The sequence below is a fragment of the Gobio gobio genome (genome assembly GCF_949357685.1).
Source record: "Gobio gobio genome assembly, chromosome: 2".
Classification (NCBI taxonomy): Eukaryota; Metazoa; Chordata; class Actinopteri; order Cypriniformes; family Gobionidae; genus Gobio; species Gobio gobio.
The window spans coordinates 41,070,618-41,097,333 of NC_137098.1; the positions used below are offsets into that span (position 1 = coordinate 41,070,618).

Genomic DNA, 26,716 nt, shown 5'->3' on the forward strand with positions numbered 1-26,716 from the left:
AAGAGCTTTATTTCTTTTTGAAATTAATTCACTACATCTTTCATTCCACCATGGAACTGCCTTTCTTTTCTTGGTATTTTTATTTTTTCCAATTACCTCCTCTGCTGTATTCCTAATAATTTCATTTATTTTTTCATTTAATATCTCTATGTCTCCATTCACTTCATTTAATTCATCCATTTTATTATTACACAATTCTTTAAACATATCCCAGTTGGCATTCTTCAACTTCCACCTTGGATTACTCTCCACTACTGCTTGAGTTACATCCACCCCTATTTTAAAAATTATTGGAAAATGGTCACTTCCAATTGTGCTTTGATTCATTATGCTCCATTCACATTTCCCTGCCAAGTTTTCAGACATTAGCGTTATGTCCAATGCAGAATCATGCCCACGAGTAACATCTATTCTTGTATCACCCCCATCATTAACACAAACTAATCCTCCCCAATCAAGCATTTCTTCCACCACCAGCCCATTAAAATCTGTTCTAGCACTCCCCCACAATGAATTATGTGCATTAAAATCACCACACCATATCACTTTGCTTCCTTTATTCCCTCCAATACTTTCCAGTACATTCTTATTTAACTTCTCACATGGATTATAAAAATTTATCACTTTTATACTTTGATTCCCTTCCCATATGTCCACCACCACTACCTCTTGTTCTATATCAACTTCTACCTTTCTAAACCCAATTCCTTGTTTTATAAATGTGGCTACCCCACCACCATTCCCTTGTTTTCTATCTCTCCTTACTATTGTATACCCTTGTATTATAAAATTCAACTGTGGTTTGAGCCATGTTTCTTGCACACAAATTAAATCAGGGCCATTTTCTTGATTTGATATAAATTTCTTAAATTCTTGCCCATTAGCAATTAGACTTCGAGCATTCCACTGCAGTATTAATATTACCATTAAGATCCACCACATCCTGATTGCGTGTTTGTTATCTGTACTTTTAACTTCTCATTAATCATGTCTACAGTTATTCCTTCCATCTCTAAGTACTTTTCAGCTGCTTTGATTATTATTTTGATTCTTTCTGTCCGACTTTCTGTTTGAGCAGAGCAGTTCACAACTTCTGCCATGAATGTTACAAATGCCACTTTGTCTGCAATCTTTGAGGTCTCATTAACTTCCCCCTGTTTATCGTTCATCATTTTTCCTTGAGGAATTGATACCGTAACATTTGCTTCTTCGTTATTTTTTCCGACTTTCTTTAGTGCTTCCGCATATGATATTCCTTCCTCTACTCTGACGTTCTGTACTTGGACTGCGTGTTTCCTCACCTTACATCCTCCATATCCCGCACTGTGATCACCACCACAATTACAGCACTTGGGAGAAACGTCTTGTCCACACTTGCCGTACTCATGCTCACCCCCGCATCTCGCGCATCTCTGTTTACCCCTGCACACTGCCGCTACATGTCCATACTTTTGGCATTTATAACATCTTAGCGGAGGGGGGATATATGGTCTTACCATGTAACTCACAAATCCTAAGAACACTCTACTAGGTAGTTTCTCTTCATCAAAGTTAATCATCACTGAAAAACTGTCAGTTTTCTCATTGTTTCTATTGGATGTCAATCTCTTAACGTCTAACACTGCTGCTCCAGTTAAACCTTTCTTAATCTTTTCTACTGGAACATCTGGGGAGATACCTGTAATAACTCCTTTAACCCATTTTTTTTCTTCTGGGATCGAACATATCACTTTTTGCCCTAGAATTATTTTTACCCCTAGAGCTGTTCTTTGTTGTTTGTTATCTTTACAAAATAACATCAATCTACCATCCCTAAATGACTTAACACTTTCAATCGTTCCGATCATTTCCTTAATAGCTTTAGAAAGCTTCAACGGATTAATGGCATTACTAGACCCAGCAGCAAATTTCATCACTACCTTATACTCTTCTTTTCTCCTTCTTGCCACATAATTTCCTTTCTCACTATCAGTTTCAGATACCTGACCACTATTTTTCTTTCTTTTCCTGTTTACTACTACATTCCATTCACCTTTCCCATTCCCTCCGCTGTCCGCGCCAATCATTTCATCCTCCATTTCCGGATCACTACCGGAATCAACACCACTTCCTACCATGCACGCTCCAGTCACAGATCAGCTGTTGCCAAACCGCCTCGCGAGAATCACCCAGTTCAGCCCACCTACACTACTGATTCAGGATCAGCCAATCATATGAGAGAAAGCCAATAAGCCCTGCCCAACGTAACCTCAGCTGCAGGATCAACCAATCATAACAAAGAACTCTCTCTCTAGCCGTGTCACACACACACACACACTAATCCTCAACAACAGGCTCAGACTGGCACAGAATCACAGCACTTTAAAAACAAACCTCAGGTCATGAAAGTTCAAATTCCCTTTGCTATCAAATTCCTTTGATCATTATTGTGTGAGAAAGATAGTTTTCAGGTTGACTTTACTAGTTTTAGGTCTGTTGGCCACATTTGAGCCTGTTTGTGTGAAGAAGGAAGTGTGCCTTTGTTTTGTGTGTGTGCGTGTGAACGTTTTTAAAACTCAATTCAGTACGTTGAAGCAAAAACTCAAGTAGTTTTGTTTTCACTGGCATTTATATCCAAATGTTAGTTGTTGTAATGTTATTAAGTAATGTAAGGTCAGATTTACAGCCATCGTCAGGCATCACACTTCACAGATCAAGGGCTGCAACGCCAGGAAGCTAATATTCCACTAATGACATAACAGCTTGTGTGGAACTAAATTCATCTGAACCTGTTAAATGAAACAGACACATTCACACATATTCTCATCTATCAAATCCCTTTGCCCTTGGCTACTGCATTGACACTTAGTACATTTACAAAATGCATTGACACTTCTGGGTATGTAAATGTTAAAGCACAACTCTTGTAGTTTCACTTCACAGGCTGCCAGCTGCGACTCACATCAGGTTCAAAGCCATTGCAACCTCCTACTTCAACTCACTTCTGCAATTTTGTGTTCCCTCCGAAATCTGTTGTCAGTAAATATGCAATTTGTGCAAACACGGAGAAACCCTTTATTTGTTTTCCCACCATGAAAGTGTCCAAATAATTATATTTTTTATTTGTTAGAATTCTTTGGAAAGTTCCCTTTTTTTGTTATAGGGGAAATGATTGGAGCAAGACTACTTTTATTCATGCATAGGAGTTTCTAAATAGGCTCATCACACAAGATCCCAGTTGCTCCTCAGAGTATCAACCTCATGAATTACTTGTTTGAACAAAAATACAATAATATAATGATCCATAGTCAGCTGGCCTTGGTCCTTTACTTACAGTGCAGTCCTGTGGGGTTATGGTTGTCACACATGCTGTCTTCTTGAAAATGAGTTTACACCTGCAGTTACCTCAATTAACAGCATAAAGTTCATATTATTCATATACTGTTGCTAACACAGTCCCAGTCTTAAACAAAAGTAGGCCTACTGTACATACCATGAATTTCAGCAAAATTCTCACCTGAGTATTTATTGTCAGATTCCGAGTTTAAAAGTATTTCAGCTTTCAAGAAATAAAAATAGAGAACTAGTATCAATAACAAATGCACACAAGCATACACACAGATGCAGGCTGAATGCTGGTATTGGGAACTATGGATATTTATGTGGGAGGAAGACAGCCTATGTTCTTTACCTCCTCCTCCTCTCCCCATTTCTTTATCCTCCATCTCTCTCACACACACACACACACACACACACACACACACACACACACACACACACACACACACACACACACACACACACACACACACACACACACACACACACACACACACACACACACACACACACACACACACACACACACACACACACACACACACACACACACACACACACACACACACACTCACTCTCTCCCTGGGTTTTATTTCTCTGTGGGTCTAATCCACAACCTCTATAAAAACTGTTTAAGTATTCTTAAAATACGTATCTCTATAGTACAAACTGGCTGATGTCAGTCTAGAAAAATCTAGAATAATCCAGCATGAATTTCATATTGGTCCAGGCTGGTTTATGCTGGTTAGTGCTGTCTAGGTTGTGAACTAGCATAGAGTCATGCTGTTCTCAAGCAAAACTGAGCTGGCGTAGCTGGTCCATCAGCACTCCCACTTCCCATGCTTATGGTTATGTCATTGTTTCGTTAAAGATATTATGTTAGAATGAATATGCAGTGCTGCAGGAGAGTAGGAGAGTTTAGCAGGGTCAGATTACTGAAATCATCAAGTGGAATCAATACGAAAAACCACAGAGCAAAATGTCCAGAAGCCACAGAGCAAATTCTCTAATCTGCAGGAACTATATTAAAAATATAGACATATTCATAGGTGGCCCAAAGCTGTTTTAAAATGTAATGTTGCAGCACTCAATTCTTAACGACTCGGTCATAAACTTAAATTAGCCAAGCATTTATCTGGTAAAGCGTTTACTTACAAGTACAGTTTCATGTGTACTCTACTGTAATGTGTCTTTTAGACCTCAACTGTTTACAAGCCGCAGACCTCTTTTTAGTACACAGTTATTAAATGGCTCTTCTTTCCACTAATGTTCATTACTGAATGCATTTACCAGTTCAGTCTAGTTTATCACATCCACTCACAGCTGAGCAACATGTTAGTATGTGATATTGTGTAATTCCCTGATATTGTTTGTTTTAATGCCATTCCAAATCATTATTTTTTTTATATTTTGGAAGAGATTGCTTTTCAAATATATCAAAATCAAACTATAGGCTATTAAAAAAAAGAAAATAAATTAAAATCTATCAAACAGCAAGATTGTTTCATTTAATAGCATTGTCTTTTTGTCTTAGTCCAATGAAAAAAAATATATATATATAATACATTGCGCTTTGTATGGTAAGGGACAAAGTGCTGACACCTGCTGGTTATAATATGAAAATACAATGAACGCTTGAGACAACTGGTGTCGACTCTTAACATCACTTCACACCCACCAATCCTTTAAGTAAGAAATAATAATAATGTTCTAGATTTTGCACAAAGATAGGGTATAACACAGAAAAGAACACAGGAGACAACGGGTTGCATCTGCAAATTTTGTATTTTGCTTCATTCTAACTCTACTTTAGATCAGACAGAAAAAGCAAGAGGTTCAGAGCATAGATACATACAGAGCCAGATCCATACACATATACTAATCAACCCAAACCGCATGGTGATTACCAAAATGCATCGGAAATATAAAAAATACGTCCTCCATATTTACAACCAACATTTATCATCAGTCATATGTACAAAGGGCAAAAAGGGCAGAGATACAGATGATACTAGCAACAATTACATTTAAAAGCATAAACTCCACCGTCATACTGGGCATTAGATTCAACTTCAGAACGCTCAGGTATTCTGGACTTCCAGGTTTGAGACTAATTGTCTGTGGACAGTATGTGCAATGAAGTCATAGTCTTACAAACATTCAAATCGACACCTAATGTTTTTCCAGTTCAAAATTGAGGAATATATATCGATGATAGGTGAGATGGCTGAAACAGAGGCCATGATGAAAATTGCTCTGTCACTAAACTTAAAATTAAAGCTCTTTAGAAGTACGGTGAATTCAGTTTTACGCTCATAATGAGATGCTATCTACAGTACTGTTCTTCCATGTCATAAGCAGCCAACCCAGATTTTCATTGCGTTATGGCACATACCACAGAGTAAGTTGACAGTGACAGATTCTTTTGTGACGACCACTTTCATTACTATAATTTTTATCAGAGGCAACTTGAGCAATAAAATATCATGTCTATCAGTGGTTATCTCTAGCTGTACAATAGAAATAATATTGTGGCTGAAGCAACAAAGGAGGACATGAAAAGAATTGAAAAACAAAAAGAAAAGATTTTATGATTAACAAGTTGTTTAAAAGCACTGACATCCATAACATAAAATTATATTTACACTGCACTATCAACTCCCAGATATTTGTGGTAAATTTTACAGTGGTCAAACAGTTCACTCACATACAGAATACAGACAGTTAGACTAACATTAAAAAGAAGTATTCCATTATCAGAAAAACCTGTTTTAAATAATATTCGTTTTTAAAGAGGTTCACTTCTCTTTCTAATAACTGTTTGTTTTCACCTCGTATCCATTATAGCCAATGATTTTAACAGATTTATGTGGATTGTGCAGAATTCTTAAGAGATTGAACATGGTTAAACACATGCACAGGATTTGATCGGCCCTGTTCATTTTTCTCTATATATACATACAAAACTTTCTTTACACAGAAATAAAGATAACAGAAAAAACTGTTTAACAGTTATGACAACAAGATCATGTAAACTTTACATCATCTTTCATTAAAAAAACACAATAACTTTCATAATTTTTTTGTGCATAAAATAAATATGCTCTTTTTTTGGATGCTGCCAATACTAGAATATATTATGGATAAAAATTTTAAATTCAGTACAAAAGCCTCAGCCTTTTAAAAGTTGAAAACAAAAATAGAATAAAACGCATCAATAAAAGTAAGCTGAGTAAAAGAGGTTTAAAAGGGAAACATGCGGTTAGGAGCATCTTAAATATGACTACATGAGAAAGAATGTGAAGGCACTTAAATCAATTAGTTTTCCTAGTGCAAAACAAGTGCAATCCAGCTTAAACTTATTAGGAAAAAACAAGCCAAGATGGCAGAGGAAGAAAATCCTGTCAAAGCAAGCTTTGCGAAACCGCAAAGTACGTCAGGCACCTGTGATTACACCTGCTGGAAAACATTCAGAGATTAAAAAAAGAGTCATAAAAAGAAAAAAGAAGTTCTTTGGGGTTTAAGTAAGGATATGTAGTAAATGGACAGTCTCATGGCATTTTAGCGAAATCAAAACCAACACTCATGAACTTTCCCTCCCACAATCTTTGTGTAGTGTTTCGTGAATTTAGAGCTATAGGGCTCACATCCATCTAAAACAGAGCAGCATGTACAACCACCCACATCCTCTCTTCTCTCTCTTAGTCCTTAAACTCAGTGCTTGCTGGTAAAGGGGAGTTTCAGTGTATGGATGGACACATTTCTCTTCTCACAGTTCTGGGGCTGAATGTCATTGGAATGCATGTCAGGCGGATTGGATGAGGGTCATCATGAGGCTTGTTGGTTTTTTAGGGAGGGTCAGGATCTGTAACGGTAAGGGTCGAGGGCCGAGTAGTGCAGGATCATCAGACTTCAGTGGAGACCTGGGTGACAGAGGCAGCTCCACACAGAGATGCTAAAAATATTCAGCTCCTCCCTCAGGATCCCGCTTGCTGAAAGAAAGAAAGAAAGAAAGAAACAATGACTAATTATTTAGTCTTTTATGCTCACCAAGACTGAATATATTTGATCAAACATTTTAATATATTTTAAAATGTCATTTATTCATGTGATGACAAAACTGAGTCTTCAGCATCATTACTCCAGAGTTCAGTGTCACATGATCCTTCAGAAATCATTTTAATATGCTGATTTGGTGAAAATCAGCATATTAAACATTTCTTATTATTATCAATGTTGAAAACTACGGAACCGCAAAGTAAAAGATAAAAAATCAAGAATTTTGAGATTAAAGTCAAAATATTTCGAGAATAAAGTCAAAATTACAAACGCAGCCTCATTGACGTAATACAGCGCTGCAGCCGCTAGTGTATTTGAACAGGGCGCTGAAAACTTTCATCATCCATCAGGTAGCCTAATTGCCCTTAATGTACAGTAAATATCACTAAACAAGAGATAAAATTGAAATATAAAACGTTGTGTTCAGGTTATCTTAACGTTCATGAAACAGATAGGCCTAGGAGTTTCTATTATTTATTTAGCCAGAATAAAGTTGAAATATTTTGAGAATAAAGTTGAAATATTTCGACTTTATTCTGGCTAAATAAATGTATTAGTTTCTTTCAAATAAAAATAAAAAATCTTACTGACCCAAACTTTTAAACGATAGTCATCTAATACTCAACGTTTATCTTTAAAAACACTAAGAACATCTATTAAATGTAATCTTTAGCATATCTCAAAATAAATTAACATTTTCATATTGTACATTACAATGTGATGCCCAAACTCTCTTGTATCATTTAAAACCATTGATTTTAGTCTTTAGTGTTTAATTTTTAATTTATGTAGCCTAAATACTGTAGTATTTTAACATTTTTTCATATTTATCAGTTATCGGCCATAACACAAAAATAACTTTATTAAATAATTGTATAAATAGTGAATTATTTAAATGTCAGGGCATCCTTAAAGGGATAGTTCACCCAAAAACGATTTTTTTATGTTTATCTGCTTATCCCCAGGGTATCCAAGATATATGTGTCTTTGTTTCCTCAGTAGAACACAAATGAAGATTTTTAACTCCAACCGTTGCAGTGTGATAGGCGTATAATGCATGTCAATGGGGATATTTTAGAGTATGAGAGCAATGAGAGTAAAAACACATAGACATACGAATCCTTATTAAACCATGCGGCTCGTGGCGACACATTGATGTCTTAAGACACGAAACAATCGGTTTCTGCGAGTAACCGAACAGTATTTATGTTATTTTTTTTACCTCTTATCAGACGAATGTCATCTAGTACAGTGGTTCCCAACCACGTTCCTGGAGGACCCCCAACAGTGCACATTTTGGATGTGTCCTTTGTCTGACACACCCACATCAGGTCTTGGAGTAGCTACTAATGAGCTGATGACCTGAATCAGGTGTGTTTGATTGAGGAGACATGCAAAATGTGCACTGTTGGGGGTCCTCCAGGAACGTGGTTGGGAACCACTGATCTAGTATTCCCAGCGCCATAACTTCCGGCGAATAAGGTCAAAATACTGGCGCAATCAAAGATATATAGTTAGATGCCTCATTCGACCGATCTGCGCAGGCACTAATGAGGATCTATGTATATATCTATGATCACGCCGGTATTTTGCATGTATTTTGACCTTATTCGCCGGAAGTGATGAAAAAAATGATTTTTTTTAAAAAATATGGATATTTTTCTTACACAAACACATCGATTTGCTTCAGAAGGCCTTTATTAACACCCTGGACCCGCGTGAAGCACATTATTTGACGGACAGATGCATTTTTTATGGACTTCAAAAACAGACCAACTATTACTGCTATTATAATGCTTGGATTAGCCAGAACATTTTTAATATAACTCAGATTTTATTCGTCTGCAAGAAGAATGTCATATACACCTCGGATGACTTGAGGGTGAGTAAATCATGGGCTAATTTTCCTTTTTGGGTGAACTATCCCTTTAATACTGTAATTAAGATTGCACAAAACTAAACCTGACTGTATTAAAAGTACCGTCAGTGTGTGTCTCACCTCGAGTGGTAGTGTGGTTCAGGGGGACGGAGTGGGGCCGCTGATGTGTTGCTGTAGCTTGCAGGCTCCGGTTGTGCCTGGCTCAAGTACCTGCTCACAAGAGCAGAATGATCCTGCTCGTGGCTGTCCTTCAGGTCCTGTACATGTCGCGGCACCCCCTCCATCCTCTCCACACTCAGCACGCCCCTGTGGCCGTCCTCCACTGGGCCACCCTCGTCATAGAAGAGCAGGCTGCGGGACCGGACTACACACAGAGAGAGAAAAGAGTTACTTATGTCACATGTCTTGCATGATTTGTTTACTTTGATTCTCATGGGATATGTAGAGTGAAGAGAAGCGTGTTTAGGACTCAAAGACAGTGTTTAAGGGAAGAAAAGAAAAACTAGAGCAAGATTTGGAGATTGCTACTCTTTTAGGCGAACCAATACACAGTAAGGCTTCTATGATTTTTGGTTACTACAGCAACCAGTTGCCATCATCCACAGGCAGAGTCTGTAGGGCCCTTATGAAAATGGAGGAGGCATTTGAAGCCTCTTTCAAGCACAGCTTTGATAGAGCCGAAAGAGATGCAGCTCGGCGTGTGTTGTAAAGTTGAAAGAGGATTGTAGAATCTGCTCAAAGGGAAGTAATGATTTCAATCTAAAACTCTCTGGGATGTCTGACAGTAATTTGAGGGTGAGAATGGACACAGTCAGCCCAGGAGCTCCGCTAATAACCTTTATAAGAGAGACGGCCTCACACTCTCAGTCTCTTGTGGGGGGAATGAAATAAGTGCTGTCAAAGACACACAGCTATTATCTGCCAGGATAATTAAATGTGTCTGAAAGCCGGATGACCAACAAATAAATGCTTCTTTGCACATACGCAGAGAAATGTAATCATATCATGCAAAGTACACAATGATAGTTGGTGATTTTGACTTATACATTAGGGGCAGGGATCAAACATACCCTGGCTGGTGGTGTAGAGGTCACCTGAGGGCAGCGGTGCGGACTTCACCGTGTGTGAGGATGATGAGGATAAGGAGGAAGAGTAGAGGGAGAGCTCGGGCAGGCAGGGAGCCAACGAGCCCAGCACCAACACAAAACACAGCGCCACCACCTGGCCAGGAGGAGGAACCACACACACGGTGAGCACACCGCCCCACTGTAATCTACTTGCTCTACAGCTGTCAGAGCAGCGCTGACCTGCCTTTACATGCATAGGATCAAAGGACTAAACTAGACAAGCTCCCGGTTTCACAGACAAGGCTTAAGCCTAGTCCCAGACTAAAATGCATGTTTGAGCGGTTTCAACTGAAAGCAACTTGCACTGACATATCTTAAAATATATCAGTGCCGTTGTTTTGTCTCAAGATGCAAACCTGTAATGTTTTTTTCTTCTTCTAAGGAACATTTATAAAAGCTACTTAAATGTCTAATTAAAGCCAAATCCTGGCTTAATCTAAGCCCTGTCTGTGAAACCAGGCCAATAGACATTTCATTAAGACTCTGGTTTGTTAGAAAGAAACATAAAGAAAATATGTGTGTGTGTGTGTGAATACGAGTGTGTTGGAATAGATGCGTGTGTTTGTACAGTATACGTGTGAGTATATACCATGAGGCAGGTTCCGGTCTGCGTGGAGGCGATCTTGCAGGATCGAGGCACTTTCCCACTTACTAGAGCCTGCAGTCTTTGTAGCTGTTGAAGTAGAGACCTACGGATGACACAGAAACGCATCACAAAAGAAAAATGATTAGTAAAGTCTTTCAGGGTGTAGGCAGCATATTTGTCTGCAGGCTATGCGCGTTCTTCTCTGTGCCGTTTTGTAACAGCGGGATCTTCTTATTCTTAAGCTCAGAGAGCATGTGAGGATAATACAGTTCTTACTCGCCACAGTGTTACATAAACTGAACTCCCCTTCACACCACTCACACAGTCTCTCCCACACAAACGCAATCCATCTCCTCATCATCGCTGCTGTATGCGTGCAGTGGCTGAGAATTGATTTTCCCTTCAATTACTTCCTTCTTCAGAGGCCAATTAAACATACTCTCCCTCTTTTGCTCTCTTACACACTCTCTGATGTGACCTCAAAACACACATAGTTACATACACACTTATGGCCAAAGGATCTGTGAGTATGATATAATGGCATACTACCCATACTATTTTTGCAGTATGCACACCATAGGCACATTTCCCATCTGCATGGACTACCTGGATGACCTAGTACATTTACAGAAATGTTCAGGACACAAGTAGAGCACACTATGTGAGATAAGGTGTTCGGCCTTCTATTTTCAGTGTCATGTATGAACCAGAATTCAAATCAGCCCTATACTTCTAAATGATCTCACTTTTGTCTGGTTATATGATCACAATTTTATACAAAATTACATTATGTATGATAACTGGATTTCAGATGATAACTGAACTGAATTAAACAAGCAATGTAGTTAGGTAATATAACATATAGGTTTGATTTCCAAGGAATGCATCAACTGATAACATCTATACTTTCAATGCAATGTAAGTTGCTTTGGGTGAAAGCGTCTGCCAAATGCATAATTCTATATGTAAAGCAATGTAGTTTACTACGGTTTTAATTTTTTATTGCATATTGTTTCTCACATAATATAATATACTATAGCAGGCAGTATAGTATATTAAAATTCTCTTCTATTCTTAATTGTTTTTATTTCTGTTCTTTTAGTTGATTCTCTTATGTTTTGTATCTTATTTTATTTTAATGATTTATTTTATATTGTTTTTACTGTTTAAATAAAGCTTTTCTCTCTCTCTCTCTCTCTCTCGCTCTCTCTCTCACTCTCTCTCTCTCTCTCTCTCTCTCTCTATATATATATATATATATATATATATATATATATATATATATATATATATATATATATATATATATATATATATATATATATATATATATATATATATATATATATATATATTATTTCACATTATACTGTATATAAGCAGCAACTTGTGAATCTGTGTCTGTGTGTTTAATCTCAGCAGACTTTCTCAGAAGAAACTATTCTGTGATAATAATACAAAAGGACATTGAGCTCCCTCTAGTGGAGTAACTAAGAAGAGACATCACATGATGGAGAGCTCCTCCAACACCAGAGAGAGCCATTGCAACATGTTTGAAAACAATAAAAAAAGGCTCCTTTAGTGTTTCATCATTTAGCATACTTTTTTATCCAAAACATACAGTGCACTTAACGGAGACAGTTATGGATAGTTATGGGGTTAACTGCTTTTTCACTTGGCTACATCACCCTAAAACAAAACAACTTAAATTCGTTTTCACAGAAACATACACATATGGAATAAGTCATAATGAGAGCTGTAGACTAGTCTAGCTCTATACAGTATGTTTTCAGTTTTGAGAGGGGCTCAGACCGCCCTACTAACCTAGCAATAAGCATCTCAATTTGATCATATAAACAGTGGTTTTCTTCAGATTAATATACAACCCACCCACTAACACACAAACACAAACTCCCCCCTGCTGCCTCTTTGAATTCTCTTAGATAACTCAGAAGGCTCTATCCTAATAAGAATCGGCAGAGAGCCAACACTCACAGTCTCTTTATCCTGTAATGAGGGGCAGGCAGGCACCGTGCTGCGTGCTACTTTAAGTGTGTTGTTAAAAGGGGCCTGAGCCAATCCTCTATAAAAAGCACTACTATACACACACATATAAAACATTCAAAAGTTTGGGTTTGGTAAGATTAAAAAAAAAAAAAGAAAAAGTTTGATAGAAGTCTCTTATGCTCACCAAGGCTGAATTTATTTGATCAAAAATACAGTAAAAAGAGAAAGATTGTGAAATAATATTTAAATTATATATATGTATAATGTATATATATATATATATATATATATATATATAACTGTTTATGCACAGTAGAATTCATCTAATATGCTGATTTGGTGCTTACAATTATTATTATTAACAATGTTGAAAAAATAATTCTTTGATAAATAGAAAGTTCAAAAGAACAGCATTTGCTTGAAATAGAAATATTTTGTAATGTATCCTTTCTGAATAAAAGTAACAATTTCTTTTAAAAGATATCTTACTAACCCAAAACTTTTAAATGGTAGTATATATATATATTTTTATATACAGTAAAATACAAATAAGAGATACTAAGATAATGCCTGTGCTCCAGGCTGGAAGAACAATTCAACAGACAAAATGAAGAGAAAAAAACAAAAACTTTCCACAGCACATGATGCTACACTATGGTATTAAATGAATACAGTATTCATATACCATGGTATTGGCATGATACTAAACAAACAATGATACTTTCTTGCAGGATTTCGTTAAAAGGATAGTTCACACAAAAATGACAATTCTAAACATTAGCAAACATTTATGGTTTACTTTCTTGTACAGAACACAAAAGAAAACATTTTGAAGAATGAGTTTTTGTTCATACAATGAAAGTCAAAATGTTCCAATAAATCACTGAACCCCATTGACTTCAATTATACAGACCAAAAGAAAAAAGGAGAAAAAAAAACACTGAAACATTCTTCAAAATAACTTTTTTTATGTTCCACAGAATAAATTAAGTCATACAGTTTTGGAACAACATTAGGCGATTAAATGATGACAGGATTTTCATTTTGGGTGAACTACCCTTTAAGAGCTGTTGTCTTCAATAAGGTTTTATAGTTAATCCACAAAGAAAGCTGACTTTGATAACACCCAATCCCCCATGGTGCTTTCTGTCTGTCTAAACAGTAGGAACAGACAGCACCCTGTCGACAGCGCCTATGTTCTAACTAGGCCACCCAGGAGAGAATGAAAAGGTGCTGCTCTATATGATCGGAAGGGGAGGTTAAGACCTGCGTGCATCTGGACTGACTTAACAACACCTGCTGACTGCAAAGAAGCTGCTGCGTACACTTACCGCAAATACGATTAAAATCCACCTATAAAGTATTCGCTGTGATTAAACACAAGCACACACATGGTATCTCACCTGTTGGCATTCTCGAGCGTCTCAACTTTTTTCCAAAGTTCATTGTTCTCTGAAGTGTAGTTCTCCACTCTGAGGAGGAGAGAAAGTGTTACTGCACACAATGACAGATCGACACATAAATAAATCGTTTCCATATGTTTGACCAAACATAATCCTGTCAGCATGACAGACAGGAGCACGGTGGAAAAAACAGTGTATGTGTCCACTGTGAGTCCAGTCTCTCCAGCACATTATCCAAGCCCTGAGAGCCTAACTAGCACAAAAGGGAAAATGACTCATGCAAACGTACACACACCCCAATGAGTGCCTGGACTGTAGCCATTGGCCGCATTCACACAACAAAAGCCATAAAACAGCAAGCAAGAAATAGGGTATTTTGCGGGGATAGGGTGTGCTGGGGTGAGAGAGAAGAGAGGTTTAAAGGAGAGGAGGTCAACAAAGAGAAAGAAGGATGAAGGCACAGAGAGAGTGGATGCTAGTGCTAGACAAATAATGCAAAGGGGGGGAGGGATAAGAGCAGTGGGGAAAGGAGAGCAGTCAGAAAGGGAGAGAGGGAGTGGAAGAGGTAGAGAACAAAGCAATAAGAGGGAGAGATAATAAAGTGGAATTACTTTTTCTCCAAACACTCCACGTATTCCTTCTTCTTCCTGCGGCTTTCCTGTGCAGAGATCTAAGACAAAAATGCATCTGCTTTAGCATATATGTATATATATATATATATATATATATATATATATATATATATATATATATATATATATATATACACGCACACTCACTCACTCACAAATATCATATAATAGGACTCAATGAATGGATTCGATATTAATAGTATGTGATCATAAGTAATACCTTGTTTTTTATCTTCCTGCGCACCCGTTTGAGGGCTTTCTCCTCGGTTTTGGTGAGTGGAAGTTTGTTGGGGACAGGATATCCCTCTGCGATCAAAGTCCTCTTTTCTTCCTCTGTCAGCATTAAAGGGCCTGATGTTCCTTGCAGCTTCTGCATTACAACACAAGTAATTTTCACTATGTGTATAAAAATGTCCATTTGGATTGAATAAAAGGAACATGCTGTGTCACATGATGCATTGTGTGTGACTCACATGCGGGGCGGTGAGGAGAGGGGACGAGGAGATGGCTGTGGAGGTTCGGGCCTGTAGCCGAGCAGGGCTGGAGGGAGGCAGTGAATGTGGGCTCTGCAGGTGGCCAGGGCTTAATGGTGGTAGTGAATGTGGGCTCTGGGATCCATCGCTGTCACTGCCATGGCTGCTTGGAGGAGTGGGCGGCAACTGCAGATGTTCATCTGTTGGGGACACAGAGATAATCTTGACACAACTGAAACACCTGTGACTCATTTCTGACATTCACATACAAGCATTTCCATGATCAGGTTTGATTCCAAACGCATGCTAGACATACATGCCAATCCGTCAAAACTGTCAGAGTGTCAATGAATCTTTGAGCAATGACAGGCCAAAGTGTGAAACTGAAATTCAGTCCATTCACCCATCATCAAGAAGCCAATAAAGTCTAATACTTTAGGCATTTCACACACAGCACATGCATGCACAATGATTCTAAGTGTGGTGGATGTTGGAGTCATCATGTGTTTTTGTCTGGAAAAGTCCCCGCATATACACTGCACTGCATTAATGCTGTTGTTTTTGGATGAGCAGAATAAAAGAACGTCATACTGCCAGATCGACGGTGCGCACACAACGCCTGCAGGTGTTACAGATTGCTTGCCATTAGTACAGTACAGTATACTGAGGGGCCAGTCACACTGGAGAGTCTTTTAGTGCATTTTCTCAGCAGCACGAAGGTTATAGAGGTTGGACTTAACTTGAAATCTTAATATTGTAATCTTAGTATTACGAGCTCAGATTCTGAAAGTTGTCTAGAACCAACAACATCAAACATTAATGATTGTATTAAATACCAACAAAGTCTATGTATACAGTTTGAGACTGCGATGGATTTATGCAGATTTATCCATATAAACATATATCCATAAACATCCAGTTGCTTAAACCAGGGGTTTTCAAACTATGATGCCAAGGACCCCCAAATATGATGAACCTTTTATGAGGGACCCCCTTCCTAAAATCCATATCTATTTTTATGTATGGAATAAGCAACTTTCACAATAAATGTATTTAAGCAGCTACGTACTGCATTAAGAATACTGCCTTACAACCCCAGTGAGCAAGAAAAATAGGACTATAGTGAAGAAAAACTCACTAGAAAGATACAAAGCAAACACATACAATTCTTGAAAGTATGTATATGGCAAGAAAGGAGAGAAACATTTAGACCTGAAACAGTTAGAATGTTCGCTAGACTTTATCCATTTTTGCTTAGTCATTTTTTCTCTGAAATTTTCTGGGGACTGCTTAGAACATTCTGGAGGACCCCTGGGGGTCCCCGGACCCCAGTTTAAAAACCCCTGGCTTAAACTACCATTCAAACGTTTGAGGTCATTTTTTCAATCTCAGTTTCCACAAAAATTGTTTCATGAGCAACAAATCAATTCAGCTTTGCCATCACATGAATAAATTAAATTCTATATGAAAATAGAAAAAACGTTTTTAACATATCAATCATAATTCACAATATTACTGTTTTACTGTAATTGTAATCAAATAAATACAGTCTTGATGAGCATAAGAGACTTCTTTCAAAAACATTTCTTATTCAACAAAATCTTATTGACCACAAACCTTTCAATGCCAGTATACAGTACATGACAATATATGGAACTATACCATTTGCAAACGCTTATGTGCACACAAAAAAACACACATGCACCAACCTAAAAACACAAATTGTAAATAAAAAGTTTAATTTTACCACAGTATCCAAACAATACCAGAATCTAAAATGCAGAGACGTCAGACCCTGTTTTCATCAATGAGCCCTTCAGAAAGGCCTAAAGCTGAGATCTGACAGATTGTCAAACACATGCAAAAGTTAAATAAAGAAACACTCACACTAAGCCTCATTTCCTCTGGAAAAGAAAGACACCATTAGAGTATTTATAACCCTGAACTGACCTTAGAGTGCGGGAGCAGAATAAAAGAGGGCTAATTTGGTTAGTGGAAGAACTGCACTGGCCTTACTGTATGTGGCAACTAAGTGCTATATGTTGAGTACATTAGCTTGTTGTTGTTTACCTAAAGTAGAGGTCTACTGTGCATGCTTTTTAGCATTTTATTTGGAGTACAATCCTGTTGAAAAGTCCAGAATTGCCGTGTTTTCAATGCTGGTCCCCAGCATAGGTTGCTTGTATGCTAGTATTCCTATTAGGCTTCTTAAATAGCCAAATCAGCCTGCCTCCCTTGGTCAAACAGCTTCACCATAAAGACCACACCCACCTGAGGGCACACTGAGGAACTGGTTCACCTCTCTGGGCTCTGCTTTGATGGCAGGAATGGAGTTTGAGGTCAGGCCTTTTGAACCCTAACAGAACAAGAAAAACAGAAAAACAATAATTAATGTAAACATGGAATCTAGATTTAATGCACTACTTAATGAGTATTCCTGTTCTCAAACAATTCATCAGTCCATGTTTTTTCTTTAATACAAATTTTATCAATCTTATTAGTTGCTCTCCTCCAGAAGTACTTTTGCTGCTGATAAATTGAAGTATCCTGTTTAACTCAGAAATACAAGTAGCCTACAATGGAATTCACACTGACTACAGCATCAAACCACATAACAGATGCTTATACATTTAAGTATTTCTGAAAGAAGCACCCTGTCTATGTTTCCCCAATGCATCCTATAGAAATATGTGGTACAAAGACATCATTCAGCTTTGTCTAAGCGTCTTGGATGATATCAGGCTGCAGGGGTCTGTAGTATTTGATGATATTTGATGGTACTGAACTGTTAAGGTACTGGACTAAATGTGCTCCATGCTGGATGTCTGAGACAGTAAACACAGCTGAAGGCAAACTCAAAGTGTTTACACTGACAGAGCAAAGGCTACCCGCCTGCTAACCACACACAGTCTGGCCAGCGACCAACCATCATGCACAAAGAGAGGTGACATGAGCCTCAGATCAGAGGGGCTGCTGTACCCTTCACTTCTCTTCACGCCCCCCCCTCTCATTATTTTCTGGGTCAGCGGGTGGTATTCCCCACCACTTGAGCTGGTAAAGGCCTTTGTACAAAAATATTTATTTATTTATTTATTTATTTAAGGATAGCCCCTTGAGATGATCCATCTCTTTTTCGAGGGGGTCCTGAATATCTACTGTCTCTATATCTATCTCTATATCTCTATATCTACTGTAAAATGCAACAATTGCAGAGGTGTGCTATTGGCTAGAAAGTTGTCAGTCCATATTATATCTTGCAATGCTGTAAGCCATGAATGTATCCTTATGTGTATTTGAAGACTGCACATTACCTACACAGAATCACATGAGCACGAGTGCTGGTGATATGCAACTAATATTCAGGCAAACAGTGCGAAAGTGATATTGCTAGAACAGTTCAATAAGCGAGTTGACGTTGAGAAACGTTAATTTTAGACACAATATCACCATTTACTTATCTGCTCAGCTAAAAAAAATAGCTCCAGACAAAGCCGAAGCAAAAATAATTGTTTCCTCACCGAGCAACAAACAGCAGTGGTGTTTCATTCCTGAATGTATCTGTGTTCTTAAATGAATCAGTTGAGTCAATGATTCAATGACTCACTCAAAGACAATCGCTTGTTTAGTTTCGGAATTAGTCAGTGTTTTAAACAAAACAGATGTGAAGTGCCTATGCAAACATATTTCGAATAGCTAATAAAATGTACCTTCCTCCCCTTCTTGTCAAGCTTCATTAAAATTAAACTACAGTAAAATCAGGTCATATTCTATTTTAGTTGGACAAAGAACTTGGATTACTTCAACATTCCTAGGTGGCCTCAAAAAGGTTCCAATGCAGTGCCTGAGGATTATGTAATATATGCAGTTCATGAATTATAGTTATTATGGAGCGCCGTTTCTTAATGCCATGTTATATATGGTTTGTATTTATCTGGTGAGAGCTGCTCTTCCTGTGGCACACGGCCTCACTGTCTCCACAAGGACGCTCTCCAGTACAGCTGCACTGACAGTCCAGCTGAACCTAGTGGGAAGTCAGAACAGCTTTACCCCATGTGCGGGTCTTGCTGCCCTTCTTAAATAAAGGACATGTGCTTATATAACCTCATCCATCCAGAATATTATTTCATTGAGTTATTCTTGACAGCACTTTTTTTGCTAATTGCGAGCAATTATTTTGTAATTATTTGTGTTTGCTTATTTTGTTGGCAAGAATCTTCACACAGCACACAACCACTGCAAACCAGCTCTCCAGAGAGGGCAGAGTTTATGGGAGCTGGCGGAAAGTCTGGCCTGAGTTAGTGTCAAGTCAGGGAGAAGAGAGCAGTTCCGTGGCTCTGATGCTCCTAGAGAGTCCACTGCCAGATCCGAGAGGCCTCAGCAGCCACAAAGAACTAATCTACTCTCAACTCAACACTGATGCTGCTGGAGCCGATTCCTATGCTTCAGTGAGTTCAACTCCTCACACACACACACACACACACTCGTACTGCGAACATGTTCACTGGGCAGAGAAGTGGAGCAAACTGCCAGCTGAGCAAAAGAGCACATGATGCATATGTGTGTGCGTGTGGTTTTCATTGTCATACTAACACAATGGTCCCTCTGGTGCACAGTGTGTGCAAGGTTCACCATCATCAGCTCAGTTTGATATCCACTAAAAATTAACATGAACCTAACTTAAAACACAAGCTTTCAACCTAATGTTCTTTTTCAAGATTAGTGGGGTCTAATGCATGGCCATACGCAGGGTTTTAATATTGAGGTACAAAAACTGAGCCTGCTTGGATTCCCTTTGATTTACATATGTGCATTTTAAGATTTCTGGAGGGCAAACATTAGATAACAATAGCTTTAAAACCCATGGTCATGAAAAATTTTAATAGGTAAATTATATCAGAATGATAAAAGAATTTTCATTTTTAGGTGAATTATCGCTTTAAATTTTGAGCACAGACCAGGCTTGGACATTAATATTGGATCAATGTATAGACACTCAGGGATTTTTTGTCAAAAATAACAAAGATAAAGTAGGAGATAAAGTACTTTAAAAATCAAAATCTCTTCTAAAGTAATGCATTTTATCTATTAGGAAATATTTTTTATTGACTGTCCTAACCATAACCTAAAAACACACTTGTCAAAGCCACACATTTTACCATGTTCTAGTGTAGATCTGAGGACAATAAATTAATTTACTGAAACGCTATCATGAAAATATAACCAAGTTCATCAAAATCATTCCCAATATGCACACATTTATTCTTATGCTTAATAGGCTGAAAACCGCTCCAGTTGAGTTGTCTTTTTTTTTTTTTTTTTGTCTTTTAATAATTCAATCGTAACACAGCTGTCAAACATTAAATCTTTAGGTAGCCTACTTTCTTACATTAACATATCACTCTTTGACCATTAAAACTGAAGAGTCTTGCTGGAATTCATGCTTGTGCTTCTGTAAAAAGTAACGATAATGCCTGCCTTTGATTTGATTGGCCATCTCAGTCATTTTAACATTGACAAGAACTGATCAGCTCATGAGAAAATTGGTTATTTTGGCGTTGTACTTTGCAGCATCAAAGTACAGTTATTATTAGACAATTATTTAATGACTATTATTATACACCTCAGAAGAAATACAGTAGTCCGGACCTTGGGGACCTCAATGCTGGGTACAGCCATGGTATGACGGCCATGAAGAATCAGTGTTCTACAGTGTGAAACAGGGAGCTGCCTAATAACATCATCTCTTACCTTTTCCCCTGTGTGGTTCCTCTGTGGCGGAGGGGCAAGGGTGAGAGGTTGTGAGCAGGTGCTGGAGTTGGCCAGAGGGGGCTCTGTATCAGGGCAGTTGTCTGACATCAGGCTGGGCTCCTGCTTCACTAGAATGGCTGTGAGATCCTGACTGAACGACCACATCCCTTCTGAGGCTGAGGAGAGAAATAACATGCTCAAACAAACAGAAACAAATGAAAAGGACTGAGATTTGTTAAAGGTTTTGTTAATGATAGAAATGATCTGGGGGTTGACATATGGAATGACAATATTTAATTACTTTGTTTTTTACCGTCTATTCAGTGCTTTAGATTATCCACATTGTCTTTGAATTATCTTCATTTGTAGGGTTTGCTTTCATTTCATTATTTAATTTGATTCATTAATAAGAATACCAAAAAAATTATACATTATTTAATTAAGCACAATGTATAAGACATTATTTAGCAATGTAATAGATCTGTGTGCTTTAAAAAAAATTAAAACAGGGCCTTACAGGCAAATGAGTATTAAAATATAATGCAGGATTGTAAACGTCATGCAGCATTGTAATCAAAGAGTGATATTTTCAGGAAAGTGACGAATTTCACACTCCAGACCCCATGGAGGGGGGATCATATAGAGGCTGTTATGATGCAGGTGAGGAGGACAGACTCAGTTAATGACCGGAAGGTTCAAGAAAACTGGCTTCTCTTTATACTGTTAACACAAAAGCCTCTGGGGTGGGAGGGGGCAGGTGAGAGATTGGGGCATGTAGGGTTCAAAGGCGGGGGGCTTCAAAGGGGAGGAAAGCACTGCAAATAGTGGGAAGCCCTCGTTATCACATCGCCCTCGGTAGCATTCGTGTGCAGGCTCCACTGCAGAATCGATAAAACATTATGCGGCCTTGTAAAAGAAGGATGGCAGGTTTTTCATGTTAGTCCTCTGTTAGGGAAGGACATCAGCAGGAGTCTGATTAAAACAGGAGAGCAAAGCTCTTTAGGAGTTCTGCTGTTCGGTGGAGAGAGCTGGATTTTATACTTCATAGCTCTCTGTCTGTGGGGAACCTCTGTAAAAGCACCCAAACCATCAGTTCAGTATGGCAGATTAGACCACAAGAGTCTGTTCTTCACCAGGGTGCACTAAAGCAAACACTCTTGTGCACAGTCTCTATTGTGAATAAGGGATTAGTCTCCTTTACAGCTTTTTCAAACATGATTAGACCAAATGTACACTTTCTCAAAAATCTGTCAGAGGGGTCATCTCCGTCTATTGGATCTATAGGGAACCTCTCATCCTCATCTTCACTCTTTTTACACACACACACACACACACACACACACACACACACACACACACACACACACACACACACACACACACACACACACACACACACACACACACACACACACACACACACACACACACACACACACACACACACACACACACATGTAGTGTTTTCATCTTTTATGGGGACTTTCCATAGGCGTTATGGTTTTTATACCGTACATACCGTATATTCTATCCCCCTACACTGCCCCTGCCCCTAAACCTAACCCTCACAGGAGACATTCTGCAATTTTACATTTTCAAAAAACATCACTTAGTCTGATTTATAAGATGTTTTCCTCATGGGGACCTAAAAATGTCCCCACAAGGATGAGGATTTCGGATATTGCTATCTTTGTGGGGACATTTTGTCCCCATAACGTGATGATTACCAGTCCACACACACACACACACACACACACACACACACACACACACACACACACACACACACACGTTTGTTTTTGTGAAATGTGAGGACATTCCATAGGCGTAATGGTTTTTATACCGTACAAACCGTATTTTCTATCCCCTTACACTGCCCCTGTCCCTAAACCTAACCCTCACAGGAGACTGTGCAGTTCACTTTCTGTGAAAAAAACCTCATTCTGTGTGATTTATAAGCATTTTGAAAAGTGAGGACATGGGGAACGTCCTCATATTTCACCCTCTTTTTGTAATACCTATGTCATACCCATGTCATTATACACATTTGTGTCCTGATATTTCACGAAAACATGCCCACACACACACACACACACACACACACACACACACACACACACACACACACACACACACACACACAATTATTGACATCCCTGCTGAAAAGACCAGATTACACCAGCACTAACCATTATAAACTAAACTTCCAGTAGCCAGTATTCATTGAAAAACTTTTCTCATGTATCTGGTCAACCAGCAAAATCTCTCTGAATAGGCTAGTTGATCTAGGAAGTCTTGCTGGTTGAACTAGTTAATTACTACACCATACTTGGGTCCAACATCCAAAACACAACATAAACATTTGAAATATTCAGATCCAAAAACTAAAGTCAGAAGCAATGATACAGACTTTCACTTCAGCTAAGTTTAGCATGCACATTAAAAGTTTTCTTTCAGACAGAGTTAATCAGTAATTTATCCTTTTAAATGTCATGTAAACTCTTCAACTTGACTGAAATTATACTTAGCCAGCAAAGTCAGACTATCAGATCTAGATAAGGCGACAACAGCTCGGTTTGTTCAGCAGCGGTACAACAAGGCTAAATGCACAGCCTAAATAAAATGTCCTTTTCACTATAAATATATAAATGTTTTTTTTTTTTTACATTGATGGAGCAACAGATTTTGTGTGAAAATAAATCATATAAGTGGTTTGTTTGTTTGTTTAAAAATCTCATAAATGTGGTGGCAAGGTGGGCCTTTTACCCCAAAGTATTGATACAATTAAAATAATGTTAAGTTAATACTTGTTCAAAACAATCACTTCAGCAAAGTTTGTACTATTTTTGAGGAAATAATAAATTTTGTTCGAAAAAATAATTCATTAAAATGTTCATTTTAAAAATACAGAAACAAAAGTATTTATATATAAAAAAAGATTCTGAAAGCACTGAATGAGATGCCATAATATAATATAGCTTTACAGTAGTAAAAAATAAATATGTTTTAGTATATGATATGATTAATATCACATTTTAAATATGATGGTTTTATTATAAATATGGTGATTATTGTTGAAAAACTGTTAAATTATCTTGAAAAACTTTAATTACCTTTAACAAAACTGAAAAACATTAAGAAAACCTTTGTCTCAAAATATAGACAATAATTGTATTGATTCTCATTTGCTATTTTGCGTTGCTGTCCGTGATCGTGGCAAGGATCAGCCAAATTTTCACCTGCATCTTCAAAAGTGGTTGTTAAAAAAAGTGCTGAACTGAATTTGTGCCATCTTGTGGTTTAAAAGGGAATAGGGTCAAATGCGCCTATTACCCCAGTGCACATTTAGCCCCGTTGTACCCTATGTGTGGTAATCAGTAATCGCCAGGTGACACAGCACATTGTGTCATCATGTATACTCGAACTCAGAATTGCAATGATAATTTAAAAAAAACGGACAAAAGTTGTTTTATTTTTACATGCAAATCTCCAAAGTCCCTCCTTATACTCTACAGGCGCTACTGGGTCCTGCCCATAGGGCCCTGTAAGGCTTTGATGTCTCTCAGGACAGCAGGTATCATAGTGGGGCGACTCCAGGCCGGCGGAGACGGAAGAGCGATGCTCATTAGCGGGTTTAAAGTTACTGCAGAGCAACAGGAGACAAAGTAGTGAACCAGTCAGTGCTTACTTTAACTGCCCCCTAAAGCCGCACACATTCTTTATAGGGGCAGGTTTATGGGTCAGAGGGGATATCACATGATACTACTGAAACACCTGAACTCATTGTGGTCATCTAAACTCCCCTCACTGGGACGGTACCCTCAAAGGGACATCTTTGTAACTTATTTACCTCTAAAATTTACATAATACTGGATTAATATTACTAGTCTAATAACATCTTGGTAAAACATGTGCAACAACACAACGTATCCTGGACTAATATAGATAATAAAGATAATATGATAATAAAGATAATATGAATTTGTCTGTATAGATGGCTTAAATATGTTCAAAATGTTTGACAGCTTATCTTAATTCCTCATACCTGTAAATTGTATAATTTAATATATAGTCAAATTAAATGTTAATATTGGGTTCATTCAAAAAATAAAACAATTATTTTAGTTTTATATGAATTACACTGCATTTCTACATTGTCTGTATTACACTGTATTTCTACAATAACTATCTTGTTATTATCAAATATACCCCCTCAGCTTTTTTAACAAGTCGCACCCTGCTAATATGGTTGTACCCCTAAAGTATAACTGCCGCTGTAATCCTAAAAGAACATGTTTGCACATTTTTCTGTCAGTTCTAGAAGGCAGAGAGAAAGAAACAATAGCATGAATGTGTTCAGAAAGACTCAATTCATTTTGGATGCTCAGAGCAGTAAAGTCTGGCTAAATGGATCGAGAAATCCTGCAGCACCTTTATGCTTCTTTAAGGCTTTGTTGATTTAAAGCCTGACTGGAAAGAAGCCGCAGTCTGCGCACACACTCTCCTCACATAGTCAACTTAAGTTCAGGATGATGCAACTCTCTGAGCCACCCCCACCAAATTCTCCATCTGAAGCTGAAAACCAGATCCCATTTTATTTTATGGATGTCTACAGTTCCTTGGCCTGATCATGGCGCGTGTGAAAGAGAGAGAGAGAGAGAGAGAGAGCGAGAGAGAGAGACAGACGGACGAACTGACAGAAAGAGTGAGCGAGTGTGAGTGTTGGCTGTCTTCCTGGAATTCCCAGCTTCCAATGGTAGACTGAGCTCTTGGCTAGAGCTTTGTCAAGGAACCCTGTGCTGCACGGGTGCTCCAGGAGATAAGGAGGAGAGATGCAGAGAAAAGAAAGAGACTTTATAGAAAAACAAATCTGCTGAAAGATGATCTTTTGAACTGTCATTTATCAGGACTGTACAATCTTCTCCTGATAATCTAGCACCAAGAGCTGATTTTCTGCGTGGATGGATGACAAGAAAGTAGAGGAAAGAATAGGGTATGCTAAGCTGGTTGCTAACCTGCATCATCGTCTGATTTGATGGGCATGGAGGGGCTCTGTGGGGCAGAGTCCCCACTGAGGGAGTAGCTGTGTTCTGCCTGGATGTCAGGGTTTGGAGGGTCCAGATCCATATCTAACAATGGGTTCCTCTCCGCCAACAGATGATCATCAAAGAAACTGCTGAAAAGGTCATTGGAGAAGTCCTCCATCTGCTCGGGGAAGTGCTGAGGGGGAGAGACCACAAAAAAAAGAGATACATTTTATGTGAAACGAAAATAGAAATTTAATTAGTGATGGTTGGATATTACATTTTGTTACAATACATTTATATGTGGCCTCAGGAAGTCTAGTGACCACTTTGTTGGAACTGATCAGTATCCAAATAAAGAATTCAAATAAAGAGACGCCTTTCAAATACACTGCTGCCCTTAAAAAAAGGAGTCAGTAGGAATGTTTTTTTTAAAAATTAATCATTTTGTTCAGCAAGG

The 26,716-nt window shown here is 38.1% G+C and overlaps 1 protein-coding gene across 2 annotated transcripts in view; it reads right to left on the reverse strand.

The window, feature by feature from the left end:
* Nucleotides 1-5,086: 5,086 nt before the first annotated feature.
* Nucleotides 5,087-26,716, reverse strand: part of creb3l1 (cAMP responsive element binding protein 3-like 1) — a gene marked incomplete at its 3' end in the record, with an annotated part of 36,651 nt that continues 15,021 nt past the window's right edge. The window contains exons 2-12 of one of the 2 annotated variants that reach the window (XM_079841002.1): nucleotides 26,248-26,452; nucleotides 21,233-21,408; nucleotides 17,756-17,840; nucleotides 15,485-15,684; nucleotides 15,232-15,381; nucleotides 14,991-15,049; nucleotides 14,380-14,448; nucleotides 10,973-11,072; nucleotides 10,327-10,477; nucleotides 9,377-9,620; nucleotides 5,087-7,310 (exon numbers count right to left, since the gene is read on the reverse strand). In XM_079841002.1, coding sequence (XP_079697128.1) covers nucleotides 7,274-7,310; nucleotides 9,377-9,620; nucleotides 10,327-10,477; nucleotides 10,973-11,072; nucleotides 14,380-14,448; nucleotides 14,991-15,049; nucleotides 15,232-15,381; nucleotides 15,485-15,684; nucleotides 17,756-17,840; nucleotides 21,233-21,408; nucleotides 26,248-26,452 — 1,476 coding nt within the window. Of the gene's footprint in view, nucleotides 7,311-9,372; nucleotides 9,621-10,326; nucleotides 10,478-10,972; nucleotides 11,073-14,379; nucleotides 14,449-14,990; nucleotides 15,050-15,231; nucleotides 15,382-15,484; nucleotides 15,685-17,755; nucleotides 17,841-21,232; nucleotides 21,409-26,247; nucleotides 26,453-26,716 lie in introns of those variants that run through there. The other variant, XM_079841003.1, reaches the window with a different exon arrangement.